The 20428-nt window shown below is 38.3% G+C and overlaps 2 protein-coding genes across 4 annotated transcripts in view; both read left to right on the plus strand.

The window, feature by feature from the left end:
- The window catches only part of arhgap29a (Rho GTPase activating protein 29a), a 43534-nt gene extending 34196 nt beyond the window's left edge, over nt 1–9338 (plus strand). For 2 of the 3 annotated variants that reach the window (XM_056249181.1, XM_056249183.1), the window contains 10 exons: nt 900–1072; nt 2356–2484; nt 3239–3337; nt 3552–3715; nt 3901–4089; nt 4188–4325; nt 6058–6290; nt 6380–6695; nt 7035–7140; nt 7240–9338. In XM_056249181.1, coding sequence (XP_056105156.1) covers nt 900–1072; nt 2356–2484; nt 3239–3337; nt 3552–3715; nt 3901–4089; nt 4188–4325; nt 6058–6290; nt 6380–6695; nt 7035–7140; nt 7240–8198 — 2506 coding nt within the window. In that variant the 3' untranslated portion in view covers nt 8199–9338. The remainder of the gene's footprint in view (nt 1–899; nt 1073–2355; nt 2485–3238; nt 3338–3551; nt 3716–3900; nt 4090–4187; nt 4326–6057; nt 6291–6379; nt 6696–7034; nt 7141–7239) is intronic. The other variant, XM_056249182.1, reaches the window with a different exon arrangement.
- An 800-nt stretch (nt 9339–10138) lies between these two features.
- abca4a (ATP-binding cassette, sub-family A (ABC1), member 4a) overlaps nt 10139–20428 on the plus strand; it is a 33725-nt gene continuing 23435 nt past the window's right edge. The window contains exons 1-8 of the mRNA XM_056249184.1: nt 10139–10294; nt 10788–10899; nt 11142–11235; nt 11416–11557; nt 11642–11781; nt 12594–12721; nt 16373–16570; nt 19483–19572. Coding sequence (XP_056105159.1) covers nt 10834–10899; nt 11142–11235; nt 11416–11557; nt 11642–11781; nt 12594–12721; nt 16373–16570; nt 19483–19572 — 858 coding nt within the window. The 5' untranslated portion in view covers nt 10139–10294; nt 10788–10833. The remainder of the gene's footprint in view (nt 10295–10787; nt 10900–11141; nt 11236–11415; nt 11558–11641; nt 11782–12593; nt 12722–16372; nt 16571–19482; nt 19573–20428) is intronic.

Consider the following 20428-nt stretch of genomic DNA (forward strand, 5'->3'; position numbering starts at 1 on the left):
GGACAGGGAGTGAAGGGAGGAATGTTTCGTGTTGTTCCTATTTAACAGATCTCACGTTCGCATGCGCTCTTTCTGGCACATGACTCTGGGTTGTGTTGGGGACAATATTTCAGAGCAACCTCTTTTAAAAACACACCTCTCATTCCTGAAATGAAACTCAAAAGCAGTCTAGTCAAAACACCCATGTTCTAACACAAGGTCCTTTTTTATTCGTGGCTTTGTGTGTGATAGCTGAACACCTTTTGTTTTGAAGTGTTGAGGTTTTACTGAAATACCTGGGAGGTGGTGAAAACAGTATTTCATCACTTTCTCTCTGTTAAATGTCAATAAAGAGCAACCCAGTAAGTACACATACGTTGAGGTGCATGTGGATATGCGTAATTTGTGTACAAATGTAATATATATATATAAATATATATATATGCAAAATATATGTATCTTGCAAAAAACATCCTGCATGTTGTTCTAACATCTTATCTGTAATGTTTTTGCTATGTATTAAAAATTAGCAAAATTTGTATCTTATATGTAGTATTTTTAATGTATGTTTTTTTTGTTCATTGAAATAAAGCTGAAATAAAATTTAAATTTAAAACTTTAAGAAAAATAATTTAAACTAGAACTTAGAAATGTTGCAAAAAATTGTAAAACAAAACTGAAATAATAAATTAAAGCTAAATAGAACTATTCAAAAAAGAATTTGGCAAAAGCACATAAAATGACTAAAACTTAAACACATAAGCGTACCAACATTAACATTCTTAAAGTATTTAAATGGCCACAGTCATTATGGCCAACTATGTTCTTTCTCATATCAGGTTTGTGGCATTAAAAACTGACTAATCTTGTCCAAACTACTTTTAACTGGTTTTCTGAAATACTTTTTTATGTTCATGCAGGTTGCCCCTCTCAAAGCGAGTGATGAATAGTGGTCATTCATCCCAAGTTCACTTATCCCAGGTGTCTCTCGCACCTGGAGACTTCCTGAGTGCCGACGATGTGGAGAGTCACGTCCATGCACGCACTGGAAAGATGACGGACGGACGCTCACACAGCAGTTCAGATATTCAAGGTAGCACATCAAACACCTCTTCGCTTTTGAACAAGTTTTCCTTAAAAGCGCAGCACGTTTTAATGTACGATTCAGTGAGGTCCAGTGAGGCTGCATCACGGCAGGGTTTTGGCTGACTTTCCTGGAATGCTAAAAGTGAATCGCTCCCTCAGGATGCGCCCTCGTTTATCTCTTTCATGAAAAAGTTTGTTCTTTTCACTAATGACACATGAAACCTCCGCTCGGAGATACGCCTGTCAGACCTGCTTTTAGCAGAGATCAATTGGACACATTAGTGTTTTAAGACATGTCATTAAGGTTTACGAGAGTGTGAACTAGCATCGGCTGAAGACAGGGCAGAGGAAGTGGGCGGCCGATACACACACTGCACTGAACTGATCATCTGTGATGTTCTTGACTCTTATTTCCAATTTTTCGTCCATTTCTTGAATCAACATTTATTTTATTTTATCCTATTTTTTATTAAGGTATTCAATTTGATATATTTCAGTTATAATGTCCATTTTGCATAAAGTACATGTGATGGTAATTTTCTCTCTGCTAACCCTGTAAATTTGACACTACAGTGTTTTAGACTGATTCAAACCTGGTAACTTTAATTAAAACTAATAATTAAAAGAACCAGCTCATAAAGGTGATGATACACAGGGCAACTTTTTGAGCAATGTTGCTGGGCAATGTCGCCGTCAACGGGCAACCAGATGAGACACAGGGCCCACGACCGATCTAAATTATCCAGATAGAAATTTATTGGCCATTTTCAATGAAAAAAGTACCCAAGGAACAATCGCTCAGCAAGATTGCCCAGCAACATTGCTCAAAAAGTTGCCCTGTGTATCATCACCTTAAGAGTCGTGTTTCGGGAATCAGGCTACATCGGTACATTAAATAGTTTTGATTCACTGAAAATAACCGGTTCATAAGAGTAATTTGTTTCAGGAATCAGGCTACACTGGTAGACTATATGGTTATGATTCACTAAAATGAACCGGTTCATAAGAGTCATTTGTTTCTGGAATTGGACTAGACTGGTAAACTCTATTGTTATGATTCACTAAAAAGAACCAGTTCGTAAGAGTGATTTGTTTCAGTAATCAGGCTACACTGGTACACCTATATGGTTATGATTCACTAAAAAGAACTGGTTCATAAGAGTCATTTGTCCATGAATCAGTCACTTATTTACCATGTTATATAGTAAAACGCAAGGATAGACATATACATCAAAATAGAACTTGTACGATTCAGATCAAAGTTTCTGAATGTCATGTCGTGTTTGATAGCTCTGAGGATCCAGGGTCCGTTCCGGGTCTGGAGGAGCAGCAGTCAGGGTGGAGGCATGTGCAGTGACTCTGAGAGCGCTGGAGGAAGCAGTGAATCTCGCTCTATGGACTCCCCTACGGCAAGCCCAGGTACAGCAACAGTCACGCTTGTAAATCTCTCTTTGCTTGAGGCAAATAAACACACTTGATTGACATGTCTTTTGTCATGAGTGTGTAACATAGTGATGGTAAACAGACCAGTCACGCTCTCTGTTGCAAAATTACCCAGAATGCCATGTGGTGCTTACAGTACATACACTCCTGTTCAAAAGTTTGGGGTCCGTAAGATTTTGTTTTAAAGAAATTAATAATTTTATTCAGCAAGGATGCATTAAATAGATCAAAAGTGACAGTAAAGACATTTATTATTATGCTGTTTCTATTTCAAATAAATGCTGTTCTTTTGAACTTTCTATTCATCAAAGAATCCTGATAAAAGTATCATGGTTTCCACTAATTAAGCAGTATGTTTTAAACATTGATGATAATAAGAAATGTTTCTTAAGCACCATATCAGCATATTAGAATGATTTATGTGACACTGAATACTGGAGTGATGATGATGAAAATTCTGCTTTGCCATCACAGGAATAAATTACACTTTAAAATATATTAAAATAGAAAACACTTATTTTAAATTGTAATAATATTTTACAGTGTTACTGTTTTACTGTATTTTTGATCAAATAATTGCATCCTTGGTGAGCATAAGTAAAAAAGATTTAAGAATAATACCACCCCTAAACTTTTGAATAGTAGTGCATCAACTGTATATGATTTTGTATTGATTGTAAACATAAACATGTAGTGTTGAAACTAATGATCCATTTGTGCTATTTTCCAGGTGATTTTAAGAGAAGGCTTCCCAGAACCCCATCCACAGGCACCATGTCTTCAGCAGATGATCTGGATGAGAGAGAACCACCTTCTCCTTCAGATAATGGTGAGCTTTTGTACATTGATTAACACTTTCAAACATGCTGTTTGACATTGCACAAATATTTTTTCTTGTACTGTAACAGACAGACAATGTTCAGAATGTAGTACAAGCATGTTAACAGTGTGCAATAATTGTTGTTGGAAACATTTTTCAAAATCTTTTGGAAAGGTCTGAATGAACAGAGCAAAAATAAAGACTGTAAACATTTGTCTCTTAGGTTTGAGTGAAATGGTTACGGAGGCAGCCAGCTCTCCTGGACCTTTTCGCAACACACAGATGTCTAAAGCGGCACAGACGCACAAGCTGAGGAAGCTCCGTGCTCCATCCAAGTGCCGGGAGTGTGAAAGTCTTGTGGTATTTCACGGTGCTGAATGCGAGGAGGTGAGTTTTTACATGAACGCACACACAGCTCATTGCATACAAGTCATTGATAAAGCATGAGCTGTAAGATAATGTTATTTAATGTTTTTGTGTTGCAAATGTAATTTCATGCCTTAAAAATCTTAGAATTTGCACCATGGGAATTTAAATATGTAATCAATTGTTCATTCTTGTGTTATTTTCAGTGTTCTCTCACTTGTCATAAGAAGTGTTTGGAGACTCTAGCCATCCAGTGTGGGCATAAGAAGCTACAGGGAAAACTTCATCTCTTTGCTATCGACTTTACTCAGGCAGCCAAGAACAGTCATGATGGAATCCCCTTCATCATCAAAAAATGCACTTCAGAGATCGAAAACAGGGCTCTGAATATCAAGGTGTGTACTTCCTCTCTACGTCTTATGTATTTCCAGGAGGATATGAAATGTAAATGCTGAGGGAGACTGAAAGGGGATGTTTTGTTGTATTTTTAAAGGGAATTTATCGTGTTAACGGTGCCAAATCACGGGTGGAGAAGCTTTGTCAGGCATTTGAAAATGGCAAAGACCTGGTTGAGCTTTCGGATCTCTACCCTCACGATATCAGCAACGTCCTCAAACTCTACCTACGCCAGGTACATGTCAAAATGATGTTTTTTAAATGCAACTTAATACATCTATAAATTCATTACATGTTTTTGTGACTTTTTTATTATTAATATTATCAAATATTAAACAAAATTAATTAAGAAACATTTGCCCTGCAAAAAGCAATTTCAGTATTTTAAATGTAATTTAATATTATTTTTAGTGCTGGGCAACGATTAAAAAATTTAATCGCGATTAATCGCATGATTTTCTTGCGATTAATCGCGATTAATCGCATTGTTACGCGTAAAATTGAATAATGAATTCTAAAGTAGTGTATTGCGCACTTTTGATTTAAATGTACTGCTACAAAAGTGCAATAACATGTGGTTTGCAAAAACTTTAAACAAATAAGGTGCTTTATACCAGCAGTATTCCCTTTACACTGTAGCAATAAAATATTTCTTGTAAATCTCAACTTAAACATTAACGTAATCAAATCAAATATTTAAACAAAGCTATTTGCCACTGCCAGGGCATTACCTTTTATCTAGCTAGTTAAAACGAGTCCAGTTTTCTTTTTTCTTTTTTTTCTGAACAGGTATCTTGTATCAGGGAGCAGCAGAAACAGTCTATGTAGTCAAAGGGTCATGATCACTACAGATATAAGTCGACCAACGTTACTTCTCTGATAGCAGCTTAGGTTTGGTCATGGCATGCCATGGTTTCCCACGTAAGATTACATTAAACAGAGGTAAAGCCCAATTTATACTTCTGCGTCGAACTCACGCCGTAGCTGTGTAGCGCGCGTACCCTGACGTGCATCTCTCCAAAAATGTAACGTCAATTCTACGCGTACCGCAAGCGCTGTGATTGCTAGAACCGCTCCCCGGGTTTCACACTCTCCCTCTGCATGTGTAATTGCGCGTCAACGCGGACAACGACGCAGATATATAAATGAAAACCAACGCGTAGTCTATAGCGTAGAGAGGCTCCGGTGTAGGTCCGACGCAGAATTATAAATCAGCCTAGAGTGAGGTGAAGTGGTCGAGCACAGGTGCAGCGACAAGCGGTTGCGTTCCTGTGAAACTATTGCGGTCATGCTCGCCTCACGCACGCGCCCGCGCGTTGCCGAAGTTCAATTGTCTAACTTTTTGTACACGACGCGCAGCACAAATCATTGGAAGAGAGACTGATCCTCGGCTCGCTGTTTGTGAGTTTCCAGAATCTAAATAGTTATCAGGACATCAACAGGAGGGAATTCACATGGCAGAGCATCCCCGCTAAACTAAACGCAGGCCTATCAGGTAAAGTTATGTATAATTTTAATTTAAGTTAAAAAGGCTACAGCTGCGTAGCGCACAAAAGCCGTGGCCATGGTTACTATCCATAGAGCGCCTGTCATTCACTCGCGGAGCGCTGTCTCCCTTTCTGTTCACCTGAGAGAACCTGCCAAAGCCTCTCCACTGCTTGTTTGGGTGGGTTATTTGCTGGCTGACCAACATCCCACCCCTCCTGTGATCATGGTTTGACTGTAGGCCTATTTGTATTCAGAGCCAGTGAGCAACGGACTTTCAAAATAATAATAAAAAAAAAACTGCGTTAACGCGCGATAAAAAAATTGTCGGCATTAATTAATAAATGCGTTAACGCGATAATAACGCGTTAACTTGCCCAGCACTAATTATTTTATTTCATTGTATTTTACCCATTCATAAAATAAAATAAAAATAGATGTATACGTTTGTGTAATAAAAATGATAATTTTATACCCCTCAGCTCCCAGAGCCCCTCATTCTTTTCCGATACTATAACGACTTCATCGGATTGGCCAAAGAGAGTCAGAGTATCATTGTTGATGAAGTAGAGGCGTCAAGAGGAAGTCCCGCATCCGACAACCGGCAGATCAGCGTAGAGCTCAATCGAGTCCTCTTCAAGATTAAAGATCTGCTGCGTCAGCTTCCTCCAGCCCACTACAAAACCCTGCAGTTCCTTGTTCAACACTTACACAGGTGTTTTAAAGAGTATATGTTTTAATTAGAATATAGAAGAAAACTGCGTCAGAAAACACAGTTTGTAATCACATTTTTCTTTCTAATAGGGTGTCAGAAAGGGCAGATGAGAACAAGATGACTGCCAGTAATCTGGGGATCATCTTTGGGCCGACACTGATCAAGCCCCGACAGGCCGATGCGGAGGTCTCTCTGTCCTCTCTGGTAGATTACCCCTACCAGGCCCTGATCGTGGAGCTTTTGATCCGCCATTACGAGATGATCTTCGATACTCCTCTGAGTCCTCTTCCTCCTTCCTCCCCTGTAGCCGAGAGCTCTCCGCTCCCCATCAAATCACGTCTCACGTCACAGGATAAGCATCAACAGCTTAGCCGACATTCAAAATCCATGGTGGATATTAAGGAGGTGAGGTGGTTTGTTGATGTTTATGATGCTGATTATAGTAATGGGTAAAAAATATTGTTTATTTCAATATAATCAAAGTCGCTACCCTGCTGGAAAGTCCATCAGAAACCAACTTCTGGCCCAAACTAGTCACTACCTGGTCAAGATGGTAGTTTACTGTTTTGACCACCTTTGGCCAGTAATAGTTGGGTTTTTTGTGTTGGGTCCACCAACTGGTTTTTCCATCAGAGAATAGATCAGACCAAACCTTAGATGTCTAAATGAACCAACTGAAAATTCCTTGAGTCTAATAAAACAGTATCTTCTTTAATTTTTCCATCTTTGTTTCATTTGTCAAAGCAGCAACAGTCAAAGGCTAAGGCATATAAAAGACATTCCTCTGTAATACCTTCTACTCACTTGATGGATGAGGTGAAGATAAGTTCTGACAAAGACTTCGCTGCAGGTCAGTATTGTTTTACTTTGCAAAAAAAACAAACAGAAAGTGACATATTGTCATACGACGAAAGCTTCTACTTCTCTCTCTGTTCGTCTTTGCATGCAGTTGGCGATACAGTGGACATCAACAGGCCCCTTTCATCAAGCGTTCCTGAAATGAGGAACTCGCCCGGCCTCAGCCGCCGCAACCACGTCTCCAGAGTTCAGCTTCGGCCACCGAGACCCAAGCTGGCCTCTCGACCGATCAGCATGCCAGCCGAGCGGCTCCTCAACCTCGCCAAGGTGGACGAGTGTAACGTGAAGAACTCCGTAGAGCAGGGTGACAACCACGGTCGTGATCCCGTCATCGAGGAGGTGTCCGAAGAGGAGAAGCCCAAGTCCAGAGCGGGAAACCATTACAGGAAATCTTATATCGATACGCAGACCCTACGGCGGACATGGGACAAGCAGTATAAGCATCACGACATCACTCCAAAGACCTTTGTGATTACAACCACCTATCCTTCTGATTCCGGGACCAATGATGCCAACGTTCACACTTCTTCTCTCACGTCATCGTCTTTTTCAGAACAAACCAAAACCGTCAGCACTGCTCTTGCTAACAGACCCTACACCATTGCTGTGAGGCCTGGACGGACTTTACGTAGGGAAGGAAACGTTAGCGAGTACTGCCCCGTTCCCACAGCCTTCAGGCCTCCTAGAACTCTGCAACCTCCTCCTGGAACGTTCTACAAACCTCCAGGTAGCAAAACCAAAACATTAACAGAGGTCGAGCTTAAGTCTAGTAGAGCAACCGCAAACAGCACCGAGGAAGAAGAGGAGGATGACGATGACGATGAGGAGGAAGGGTTTGGGGTGGAAGTCTCGGTTGATGAACCTGAGACAGATTTGGATCCAGAACCATCACCAGTGCTGGATGCCCACAATACAAGCCCACTTTTGCTTCCTCAGTCTCCCGGCTCCAGCCCGGAGGAACTCGGACAAAACGAGACCAAACCCGTGTACCAGAGACTCAGATCACACCGTATGCAGGATCTCGAACACAGGGAGGCACATTTTGTTTGAGATCTGGACACATATGACTCCAGAACTGTTGGTTAAGGGACAACCGGGAATGTCATCCCGGGACGAGGTCATTGTCTTTACGATTTTGTCTCGGACCTGTGAATTTTAGCAACGGCCCCATTTTGTGTATGTGGAAAGGTTTTCCTTAACTGTGAAGAGATGCAAGGACATGGTATATATCTATATATTAATATATTGTGCATCTGCTGTTTGTAATAATCAAACAAACCACTTGGACAAGAATTTACACAGTATGCACTTAATGTTTTTTAACTTTATCGCATCACTTATGCACAAAGTCAAAACAACCCGTTTTTGCATTATAACACCAGAACGTCACTGTCACCGTGCAATTTCATTTACACTGTATATGGATTTTTTTGTTAAAAAAAAATATAAATATATATATATATATTCTGTATATTGCTGTATTTTTATGTTTTACACCAAAACCAAAATGACCAAGCTGTTACAGTTGAGTATCGTCACTTTATTATAATCATAAAATGCACTTATTAGACTTTGGAACCACACATTTCACGCTACTGAATTGTTGAACTACATGCAGTGTTAATTTTGTTTTTCAAGAACAACAGACGGATGTAATCTGACCTGTCTGAGAGATGTACACTTTTTTTTTTTTTTTTTAAGTGTGCAAAGGTATTTTCTTTTTTGTCTTGTTTCTTTTTTTTAAACAAAAAATGCTGATATTAATTATTGTTTATAAGTCTATTCATAGAGAGCTTTTAGAAATGCAATTTGGCCCACATTCTATTAAGTGTACATAACAAATTGTAACAGTTTGCCCAAAGTTTCCTTTTTCTTATTATGTTTAATGGTCATATCAACAACAACTTAAATGTCAGTATACCCAAAACAAGCAAGTCAAGCCAAAGCAAGTGCCTTCATTTATGAGAGTCCACTGACTGGTTGTCCAACACAAATTAGCTGGTCTAAACTACATTTATCAGTTTAACACTCAATCAGTGGCTTTTGTAAATGGCACCCATGTATCTGATTATACTGGATAAACTGATTCCTTTAACAGCATTTTCAAGATGTCTTACCTTCCCTCAAGTGTAAAAACAGGTACATGTGAGAATACACACTTGTAACTTATTAAAACCACAGCTGATGTCATATTTGAGTTCATGTTTTTACTTGAAATTGTTCTGATGTACCTCTCAGAATGTGTTATCCTCATTATGTGTGCATAGAAATATGTTTTTGAAGCCCCAGCCATAAATGTAATCATAATTATATATGATAATTTAAGAAGAAAGAAAGGTTATGGTGGATGACAATGACTATTGTAACATAAGAAATTGTTTAAAAATCATCATCACTTATTATTGGTTGTTTTAACCTCATTTAATATGATGGTGGTGCATCTTGGATTAGTAGCTATATAAATAGCTATGTTAGGCATAATAAAAATTGTTAACTAATTTTGATTATGTTCAGTAACTAAGTTTTTAAAATGCTAATACTAAACTGAGGCAACATTGAAACGTTTTGTGAACGGCATCTGCATTTATTTGCAGGAGGGAAGTTTCCGCCATTGTGTGCACCATTGGGGCATGTTGTCACGTAAGATCGATGTTTGTTTACTGAACTTTTTTCCTGTGCAGTGACGATGAAAATGTCCAATAGATTTTTTTTTGTAGCCAGACTTTAAGGTATGTGTTTATACAGAAATACTGGATATATTCACTGGCGTAAATGTGTGACAACTAGCCCTGGTCTCCACTAGACTGCCCAGCCCCCCAAAAAAGTCACTGTTTGGATTTAAATAGGCAAATGCTTAGGAGTAAAAAAAAAAAAAAAAACTGGGGCTGGGCAGTATATGCATTTACTATTAGTAAATGAAAATGAATTTATAAGAGTTCCTATTCATCACCATTACTGTTAGTAAGGTCACAGGTCCAACGCAGCATAGCTTGGGCTCAGAGCACCGGCTCTCACACTGGTGAAAGGAGCTTAAATCAATCAGATTACAAACCTGCTTAACGTCTGCAGCAAGCCTACAGTCAGTCGAGTGAAGACGGCCATGAGCTTCAGCAGATGTAAGCGTAAAAGAGCCTTCTTCTCCTGAGGTGAGTTCTTTCTGTTTAATTATGTTTTGCATGTGTCCTTTAGCCATTTCCGGATGAATGGTTATTGAGTGTTGCATAAAGGAGCATGCAGGCCTGTTACGTAAGAGCACTGTGTTTGTCTCTAATATGCTGAACTGTATTTACAGCCCACACAAATCATTTCTTGTCTCATTATGTCTCATTATGTCTCATGACTGGTCTTATGATTTAGACAGTATTTATTTTGTACTTTTCTGAGGGGTTGAACTTGAAGACAGAAACAGTTTGGTTGCTTTGGTTTCTTGCTCATCTTCCCCTGCTGCCTTTGGGTTGCTCACTGGTGGATTGCAAGCCACTATTTTCTGTAAAACTCCTTTGGAACTAAACGCATGAAGTCATATATGGATTCTTAGACTGGATTATTAGACCTATTTGTTGCAATAATCAGACTTATAAACATCTTGACATGTCTGATGGAGATAAAATGTGTCTTTTCTTTCGTTGTTTTGTTCAGGTAGGTCACCTGTACGTGACCCCTGTTGGGGTGAAGAGCTGCAGTCATGGGAACCAACAGCCAAGTGCGGCTGCTCCTCTGGAAAAACTGGACTATCCGAAAGAGGCAGAAGGTGATCAGCTTGTTCCTTCACTATACGCAGCTGGAAATTACTACATTTAACTCAGCAAAAGGAAATTCCAGTCATGTTATGCCATCAATATGGGTTAAGATTTGAACTAGGACCTGAACAACTTCATCTGACTAATATATACAGCTCAAAATTTTTTATATTTACTGTAGGATAGATGTTCTTTGTCTGCATTATTTTCTTCTTGAGCCTTCCTAATGAATTTTCCTGTGTTTTAACCCCAGCCACGGCTCTTTATGGAGATTATGTGGCCTGTGGTGCTATTCATTGGACTGGTTTGGCTAAGAAGAGCGAACCCTCTTTACCGCCAACATGAATGTATGGATGGTTGAAGATGATTTTAATAGTTTATAACTAAATACATTTTGAAACATTTTATTTTCATAAAAAAAAAAAAAAACTTGAAACTTTTCACATTCAAAAAGCAACCGTTCTCACTGATGTTTGTGATGCATATGTTCATTTGTTGGCATTAATGACCAGTTTGCTCCATCTCAGGTCATTTTCCAAACAAAGCCATGCCCTCCACTGGCATCCTTCCATGGATCCAAGGGATCTTCTGCAACGCCAACAACCCCTGTTTCCAGCACTCAACCCGTGGAGAGTCTCCAGGCCTGGTGTCCAACTACAACAACTCAATGTGAGTTGATTTGTTTCATGTGCAAATGATGCAGATGATCTAGTCCTCCATTGCTCTAATACACATGCACCCCTCTCTGTTCAGACTGGCTCGGTTTTGGATGGACGCGCAGGAGCTGCTGTTTGAAGATACAGAGTTCCTGCAGTTGGGACGGCTATGGCGAGAACTCATGGCCATGAGCAACTTCATGGACACTCTCCGAACCAATCCTGAACTGATCGCAGGTCAGCAAACCTCACGTCACCTCGGCTTCCCAGCCATTCCTTCACTGTTTACACCACTCTCTCAGATTACATCACATGCTCAATCTGCCTTGAAGAGGTCCTTTCATGGGGAATGCTAAGAAGCTTATGCGCCTTCCATACTATTATTTTTAGAGAAAGCACTTCCATTTGTTTACCTCATGACGAGACACACAAATAGAAGTTGTCTGGGTTTGAGTCTGGCATTCCTTCGCTGAAAGCTCTAATTGGCCTGTCCTCGCTAGAAAAACAAATGTCTATGGCCTTCAGTGGAATGTGATTGATTGTTCTCTGGTGATTGACTGAATAATTGTCCAGTGAATTATGGTGAGGGCAGGAATGAATGATCTTTTGGTTCCTGGCAGAAGAACCTGTCTTAAGCTTAATCCTTCGTGCAGCAGTTCGCGTTCAAAGTGCTAATAGCATCGTGGCCCTTGACAAAAAAGACCCATGACTTGTTTTTTGTGTCCTGTGAAATGGTCTCTCTCTGGCTCCTCTAGGTTCCTGGCACTGATTCACGCCGGAATCTCTCTCCTCTATCACATTCTCTTTACACTTTCTTTCAAAAATAAGCATAAACAGAGCGATATATTGGCCGTATTTCAGCAGCTCATGGATGCCTGGCATACCAGAGCTGTTTTCTATCTGTTCATCTCATTAGAATGATAGTCATGCTGCTGAAATCCTTCCAGCTGAGCATCTCTTAAGTGTTGAAGTGCTACATTCCTTTCATCCTATTGAAATTCTTCACTCTGGAATCCTGTTCTCACACATTTTGTTCACTTCGTGTGCAGGTCGAGGCGTGAAAGTGGAGGACATTTTGAAGGATGACGAAACTCTCACTTCATACCTGCTCAGAGATGTTCCTCTAACAGAATCTGTGGTGCATCAGCTGGTTCATTCACAGATCCGACCTGAACAGGTAAACTCTGTTGGACTGCTTAAATGATATGATCCAGAAATATCCAATATAAATATTGGAATAATTTGAATAATTTGTCATTTACTTTTTATGTGTCCATTTCCCACCACACTGCAAAATACAGTATGCGCTTTAATTCGTTTTTAATTCGTTTTTTTTTTTTTCAGGTACTTTTTTTTTTTTTTTAAATAAAAGAAGATAAGTTTACTTGAGAAGAAACAATAAAATATTAATTTTGTTTTTTACTTGTTTACACTTATATTAAAGACACAATCTTAAAAAAAAAGTCTTAATCTTTGCTATGTTACCCACCAAGTAAATACATTTTGTGATTTTAGAATTTTTTTCTGGAAACAAGACATGTGATTTATTTCCCTTAGAATTAAACTATTTTTGCTACTGTACCTTTAAGACTTATAAATATCCAGAGGAGTATGTAATAAGATTGCTTAGCCTCTTTGCATGTAAAATGAGTAAAAAAGTTAAGGTTAGGCCATTATAATTGAAATTGGCTCTAGAAATGGACGATATATTAATATCATATTAGTTATGGGTGATATTAGAGATGTTTTTATTAAGTGGATGCTCATTTCACCTATTTTTATTTTATTTTGGTGACCATTGCTGTCATCTAACGCTCCCTCAAAGTTAATCTTAAAGACACTTATAGTTTAATAACAATGTTAAATGTAATCTTTTAGCAAAATTTTTCATGCTGTACATTATAATGTTGTGATGCCTAAATACACTTGTAGCAGTATATTTTAGTAATAACAGTAACAGTTTATTTTAGTTTTTAGAGTTTTGTTTTTAAATTATTTACACAAAACAGTAATAATTTATTAAGATGATAAAAATCATCCGTTTACTGCCTACAATATGAAAATAGTCATTTTAATCTGTAACTGCCAGAATATCTTTGCATCTATTTACATTACAGCTACGGGTTCAACTTGAAGCCTCCAAAACTCAGAGAGGTCACTAACCCGAACCGTCCTTTTTTTGTGATTGTCTAATTTAATCGCGAATGATACGCAGATTGATTTCGCCGCAGAGACAAAAATTCATCTGCTTTCTCTGCTGCTTTGTTGGTGGACTTGAATGTCTCTGTTTGAGACTGAGAGAATCTTGGCCGCTTCTCAAGCGCCCGTTTGTTCAGCATCAGACTGCATGTTTGGGTTTCTCAGCTCTCTGTACAGACCTTTTGTGATGTATATATTTGTCATCCCAGGGCCCTGTGAGTAATCAGACCCCCAACCTAAGGCAGAACGGCTCTGGCTGAACCTCGCCCCCATGTTACCCTGCCCCGAGATTCTTTGTGGGTTTATTTTCCAGTGAGAACAAAGCACCGATGATGATTTGCACGAGACCCTGTCTCCTTTGATCTCGAGGGCAGCGATGTGGACAAAGAGAAGAGCAGGTCTAGAGGAAGTGATTGCATGAACACAAGAACATCAGGGTCCGAGTCACTTTCATATGGAAATGTAACGGAGAGGAATGCTAGGCATTTTGAAGGCTTTCTCAGAGGTGCTGCCAGTCAGCCAGCAGGGGCGTACAGAAGAAGATGGAATGTCCTGGTTGGATAAGTCTTTAGCTACCAATGAAATAGAGAAAGAGAGAGGAAGCTGGTTAGAGAGGATGCATGAAGCTGGAGGTTTTCCAGTTGGGTTTTCTTGCGCACTGGTTCTGAGCCATAGCTTGCATCTATGTTTCATCCAAGTGTGTAGCCCATTGTTGAGGCAAAGACAAACAAGCACTGCGTACGAAATCGTGTACTGTCTGAGTAGGTACTACATTTGAATGTGAATTTACTTCGTCAACGTTAAAAAAATATACAGTATGAAAATGGGTATTATGAATGAAATTTGGACGTACTACATCCGCCATTTTGTTTCTGTCATGTGACCTACCAGCGTCAGTTGCGTTGTTTCACTTCCCTTCATAAATCCTCTCCCACAGCCCCACGGGATTGTAAAGTGTCCATCAAATGCACACTTCAGAATCTCGGCCGAAGTCATTCGGGTATAATTCGCCTACTTTTTTTTGAATATATGTATTCAGACATACTACTCTTTTGGCGTACTGTTTTTTGCATACTATACAGTAGGGAAGTATTCGATTTCGGATGCAGCGAAGTTGTTTATAATGTCTGAATATTGTTGTTAGCTGCTTGTACATACTGTGGATACTGTACAAGTCACCATAGTTTTTTCCCCTGCATGTTTCATGAAAAAAGTTGCAGACATAAAACAAATTCAAAGTAAGAAGGGAAACAAGTATGGAGGAGATGGTTGCGCTGCTTAATATTTTTGTGGAAACTGTGACACTTTTTTTAAGGATTCTTTGATGAATAGAAAGTGCATCGACAGCATTTTTTTTAAATAAATATTTTGTAGCACTATAATAAAGTAAATGTATTTACTGTACTTTTGATCAATTTAATGCATCCTAATGTAAATGAAAACATTAATTTCTAAACAAAACCTCCATTTCCCAAACCTTTGAACGGTATAATTTTATTTGTATTCAAATTATTTACAATATGTCACATACAGTATATCAAATATGTGATATCTATATTTTACACACATGCAGATCATTTAAAAGCATAAGGATTATGTAAACATACATGTTTTACGATTATATATGTCATACTATATAAATAGCAGATGCTGTATTGTCTAATGGTAGCAGGCAGCAACACCTCAGAAGTGTTTCTTGTGATTTAAGCTGATGGTTAAAGCTGTTCCAGGATGTCTTGGATGTTAATGATTTCCTCCAATTTTGTTGCCATCCTCTTTTGTGCCCCTTCCTTGAGTTGAAATGCTATTCCATGGGGAACCTGGTGGTGTTTCTAATCTTAATAATAGATGTTTGATGAAGGTTGAGTACAGGTTGAGTTTGGCTGACTATCTGCATGTGTGTATGATGTTTTGACTTTTAACCTGTGCATGTTGTACACTATGAGAGGAAAATTTGCACATTTTCATTTTCAAACCTAATGGTAAAACACATGGTTGCTCATCTTTTGTTGCTCATGGATTTTTATGTCTTTCAAAAGTTTACCATTTTGTTTCTGTCATACATTGATCAATACTGTGAATTGTGCTAATTTAGATAGCATTAGCTAGATAACATACCGTTGGCCTATATGAGTGATTTGTGTGTACTCAAAGCATTCATTAAAAATGTATTAAAATTATGAATAAACCAGTATTTTTTTCATAGAAATGGTATGTATTCTGGTTACATTTAACGCTAATGCTAATATGTCTTTATAGTGGGTGCAGAGAATGTTAGCATAGCAATTTTAACTAGTAAATATATCAACCTAACTTAAAAAAAAAATAGTTGATGCTAAAAAAATTAGCATTCATTTCTCTTTTTCAGTGTTATGGGTGCTAGTGTCTTAATCCATGTGCTTAAACAACACTACTAAAACATTGCAGCAACAAAACTGATTTGTTATGTTGCGGTTTTGATATGTTCTATGTCAATCACCGACTGATACATAATCACTCTAACTATCTATTTTTATCTATTTCCAGAAACGTTTTACTACTGCTGAATGTTTAAGTCCGGCTCAGACTAACACAGCATTAACTGCCCTCAACTCCTAATCTTTTCATTCTGTTTTTCTGTCTCTCTCAGTTTGCATACGGAGTTCCTGATCTCCATCTGAAGGACATCGCCTGCAGTCAGACTCTTCTTGAGCGTTTCCTTATTTTCCCGAGCCGTTGGGGCCTGTATACTGTGCGCAATGCCATGTGCGTTCTCACGCCACAGCGTCTTCAGATCATTGAGGACAAATTCTATGCTAACCTCGACTTCTTCAAACTTTTCCGCTTGGTCAGTCTACTCATACACTCAATAAAATCACTAATATCATCTTTAAATTTTGGAAATGGGTTTGGGTGTAGAGGAAGTGCTGACACAGATAGCTATGCCAACTATGAGGGAAGTCAAATCAGCTCATGTTTTGGGTGGAAGCAACAAAGAATTATGGTTCAGAATGTAGTATATCCTACACCAAAAAGACCAGCTTAAAGCGATAGTCCACCCCAAAATTTAAAGTCTATCATCATTTGCTTACCCTTGTCATTCCAAACCTGTGTGACTTTTTTCCTTCTGTGGAATACAAAAGAAGATATTTTAAGGAATGTTTTTAACGTTCCTGACAGTAAAAAAAAAAAAAAACATTTTCGGTTCCCATTGACTTTATGGACAAAAATTACAATAAAAATCAATGGGAACCCAAACTGTTTGGTTATCAACGTTCTTCAAAATATCTTCTTTTGTGTTCAACAGAAGAGGTTTTGAATGATGACAGAATCTTTGGGTGCAATACAGTATCCTTTTAATGAGCCATTTACGAATGCAGTTTTGTGTTAAAAAATGTGTAAATTTAAATTAATTTGAGCATTGCATTTTTAGATTTCCATGTCATGCACGCGACGCTGCTAAAGACGCGACATGAGATCGCAAACATGTTTGTCTAGTGGATGCTTATATAGAAAAAGAATGGAAAAGCAGCATAGTGAAATGCAAAAACATGTTGTGTGTGAAAAGCACCTAAGCCTGCATGAATTTTCATGTAGGTCTTGGCTGGTTTATGATGGTCTAGAATGTTGATCACCAGAAAAAAAGGCTGAGAAAGATGGTTGACCAAGGACATTTTGGCCTGGTTAAAATAAATAAGAAGCCTGATGGGGATCATTTAGGGCTACATTTATAATAAGAATAACATGTTTAACTTAAGCTTATTTATAAAAGACTGGGAACCCATGTTCAAAAACTTTTTTTAAAGTATTTTTGTATTTTCCCACCCTTTTAAATATCATTTTTATTATCATTTCATTATTTCAAGTTCATTCATTTGTAAGTGAAACTGAAAAAAAAAGAATATTGATGATAGCATTTCATTATAATTTCTTTATTCCAAATTCAATAATTTGTAAGTGAAACTGAACAAAGGAAGATTAATGATTGATTATAGCAACAGAAAGTGCATGTTTTTGTACTTCCTGTTTGATGATAGCTCTTACATTTTTGTAGAGTTAGTATCCCCACACACCCTTCCTGGTTGTTCTTGGTAGTTTATGGTTTCTAAATGAGCGTGGGGAGAGGACAGAGGGGCATTAGCCTGAGTCACCCGATCAGTGTTAGTGAAGGGAACTGTCTTGGTCTATTTCACTAAGTAGATTACAGTCAAGACACCTCTGCTGGACTAAACCCTATGAGAGCTTTAAATAATAATACTGATAGACGGTACTAAAGACTACTTCATCCAAGCTTCCCCCTCTGAACAGATGCATAAACACATTAATATTTATTCATTTGCTAGACACTTTTATCCAAAGCCACTCATGTGTTGTTAGCGTTACACTTGAACACTGCAAGTATAATGGCTCTAATTCTCAGTCATATGCAATGTGTTATGTTATAAGTCACTTTTAGCATTAGAGATATTGAGAGGCTGATAGGAAGGATGTCTCATATTTGAGGTTGCTCCTGTGACACACATACATGGCATTTCCTGAACTTGGTCCCTCTTGGTCCATTGTAAAGTAGCTTGTATACTGTTGAAGAAAGATTGTTTCTGGAAGTGTTACATCTCGGAAGACAGGATGTGAGCTATACACGCATTTCCCAAACCCTGCTTTGCTACTTCAGCTAAAATGATTTGGACACTGTTTTAAAATGTTAATTTCATTTTATACATATATTTGTGACATAAATGTAACTGAAACCATTGTTATAATTATTAATTTATTACTAAAACTGAATCCATAAAAACATTTTCATTACTTAAAATGAAAATGAACTGAAAATATAATTCATTTCAGCTAGTTGCCAAGGCAGCATTTCTCTTTTTCGTTTAATTTAAGTTGAAGAACTAAATAATTAGAACAAACTAAACTAAAAACTAAAACTTGATGATAACTATATAGACACAGACATTAAAAATAAAAATGACAAAAATACAACAAAATTACTTGAAAATGTATACAATAAAAAATAAAATCTAAAAAAAAATATTAACAAAAACTATAATAGTATATCAATGATTCTAAAATAACTGACAGAATTTTTTTTAACTTATTACTATTTATGTATTATTGCTTGTATTCACGTACTTTTTGTGTCACATTTTGTGGTCACATTTCACATCAGGTGTCGAGTCTGTCGGCTGACAAAACATTGACAAAAAATCGTCTTTCCCAAAAATTTCCAATTGACAAAAAACTCATGAAAACTTGTTTGCAATGACATTAGGGCCAGATTTTTACAGTTTTTCTGTATTTACTAACGACACGCAGTGAAAAATTAGCACTGACAAGGCGTGGACAGGGTTATTTTTGTGGCTGGCCTTATTGCATATGCATTTGTAGGAGTTTGTGATTTAGGTGATTTACTAAGGTTTTCACTAGTCAGTTTACTGGTATTTGCTCCATTATTTACCGCCCTAAAAAAGCATGTCTTAAACCAGACTCTAATTTGCGCTGCTCTTGGTAGATTGCGTTGGTCATCATGGAAATGATCCGGCTGCGTCTGTGTTCTTTAATTTGCACGTCATCAGTAGATCAAGCACATAACTTTCCACTCTCATTGACGCTTTTTTGGTATTGCGTTCCCATGCTAATTTGCCCTGTTTAGTAAATCTGGCCCATGGACTGTTAATGTATTGAATGCACTGTACATCTATTCGTCTATGCCATCTAACTTGATGGTCTCATTTCCTTCTCTTCTCTCATTCCCAGCTTCCTCTAGTTCTCGATAACTACTCCAATGGACTCGACCTGCACTTCTGGGCCCGACTTCTGCCTGCCGTGTCTGAGAAGCTGAGAGCGGTGCGTATGGGCCTCAGGGCCCTACAAAAGTTCAACTGTATTTTTAGCGATCAGGAAATCACGATTTCCTCTGCTTGACTTTTTACGCAAGGATACGGATATGGAGATATCATTGGTGTGTGTGTGCAGAAAGCTAATTTCAGCCACTGCTCGGTCAGATTCATTGTAAATAAGGTTGAGGTTCACATGTGGTTAGTTGACAGTTGAGGGCATTTTATACCCTGCTGAAATGGGGGAAACGCAGCACGGATGTTATACGTCAATGCCTGCTGGTTAAAGTGTGTCAGTGTGCCCCTGAGCTCTACAAGTCAGGGACTTCCTGTCGGTGGGGCTGGTCTTTTTTTGTTCTGTCGCTCGCCTAAGAGGGACCCTGACACCAATTACTCATTTTCCGAATTCCTTTTTCATCATGTTCTCCATACCACTGGGCCAGATGTACCAAGAACAACATAATGAAAAAAATCCAGGAATTAACTGTCTCCTGTTTTCCAAAAATATCCCTTTTTATTAACTTGTGAGGAAACAAATGTGTTTTACAGAACTTGCTGGCTTTTGTTTGAAGGAGTTTGTAGGAATCAATGCACTGCTGTTATCTGACATCCTCTAGACGCTGTTTTTTCTCTCTCTTCACCTGCCGTAGTACCGTGGACCCCAGAGGCTCAGATTATCTGTCCTGTGTCTGTAGGCTTTGATGTGTTTGAGTTTAGAGGATAATGGACTTTCCCACCCAGAGGGATTTTAGTTTGGTGCCAAAAGATTTGGTTTGCCTTCTGACTCCATGACAGATATGAAATTCGTACTCCTTACTTTGTTGAAAGATGTGCAGATTACGGTGATTTCGGCACAAACCACATCA

The sequence above is a fragment of the Rhinichthys klamathensis genome, unplaced genomic scaffold (assembly GCF_029890125.1).
Source record: "Rhinichthys klamathensis goyatoka isolate OS25496 unplaced genomic scaffold, OSU_Roscu_1.1 h1tg000059l_1, whole genome shotgun sequence".
NCBI classification, from domain to species: Eukaryota; Metazoa; Chordata; class Actinopteri; order Cypriniformes; family Leuciscidae; genus Rhinichthys; species Rhinichthys klamathensis.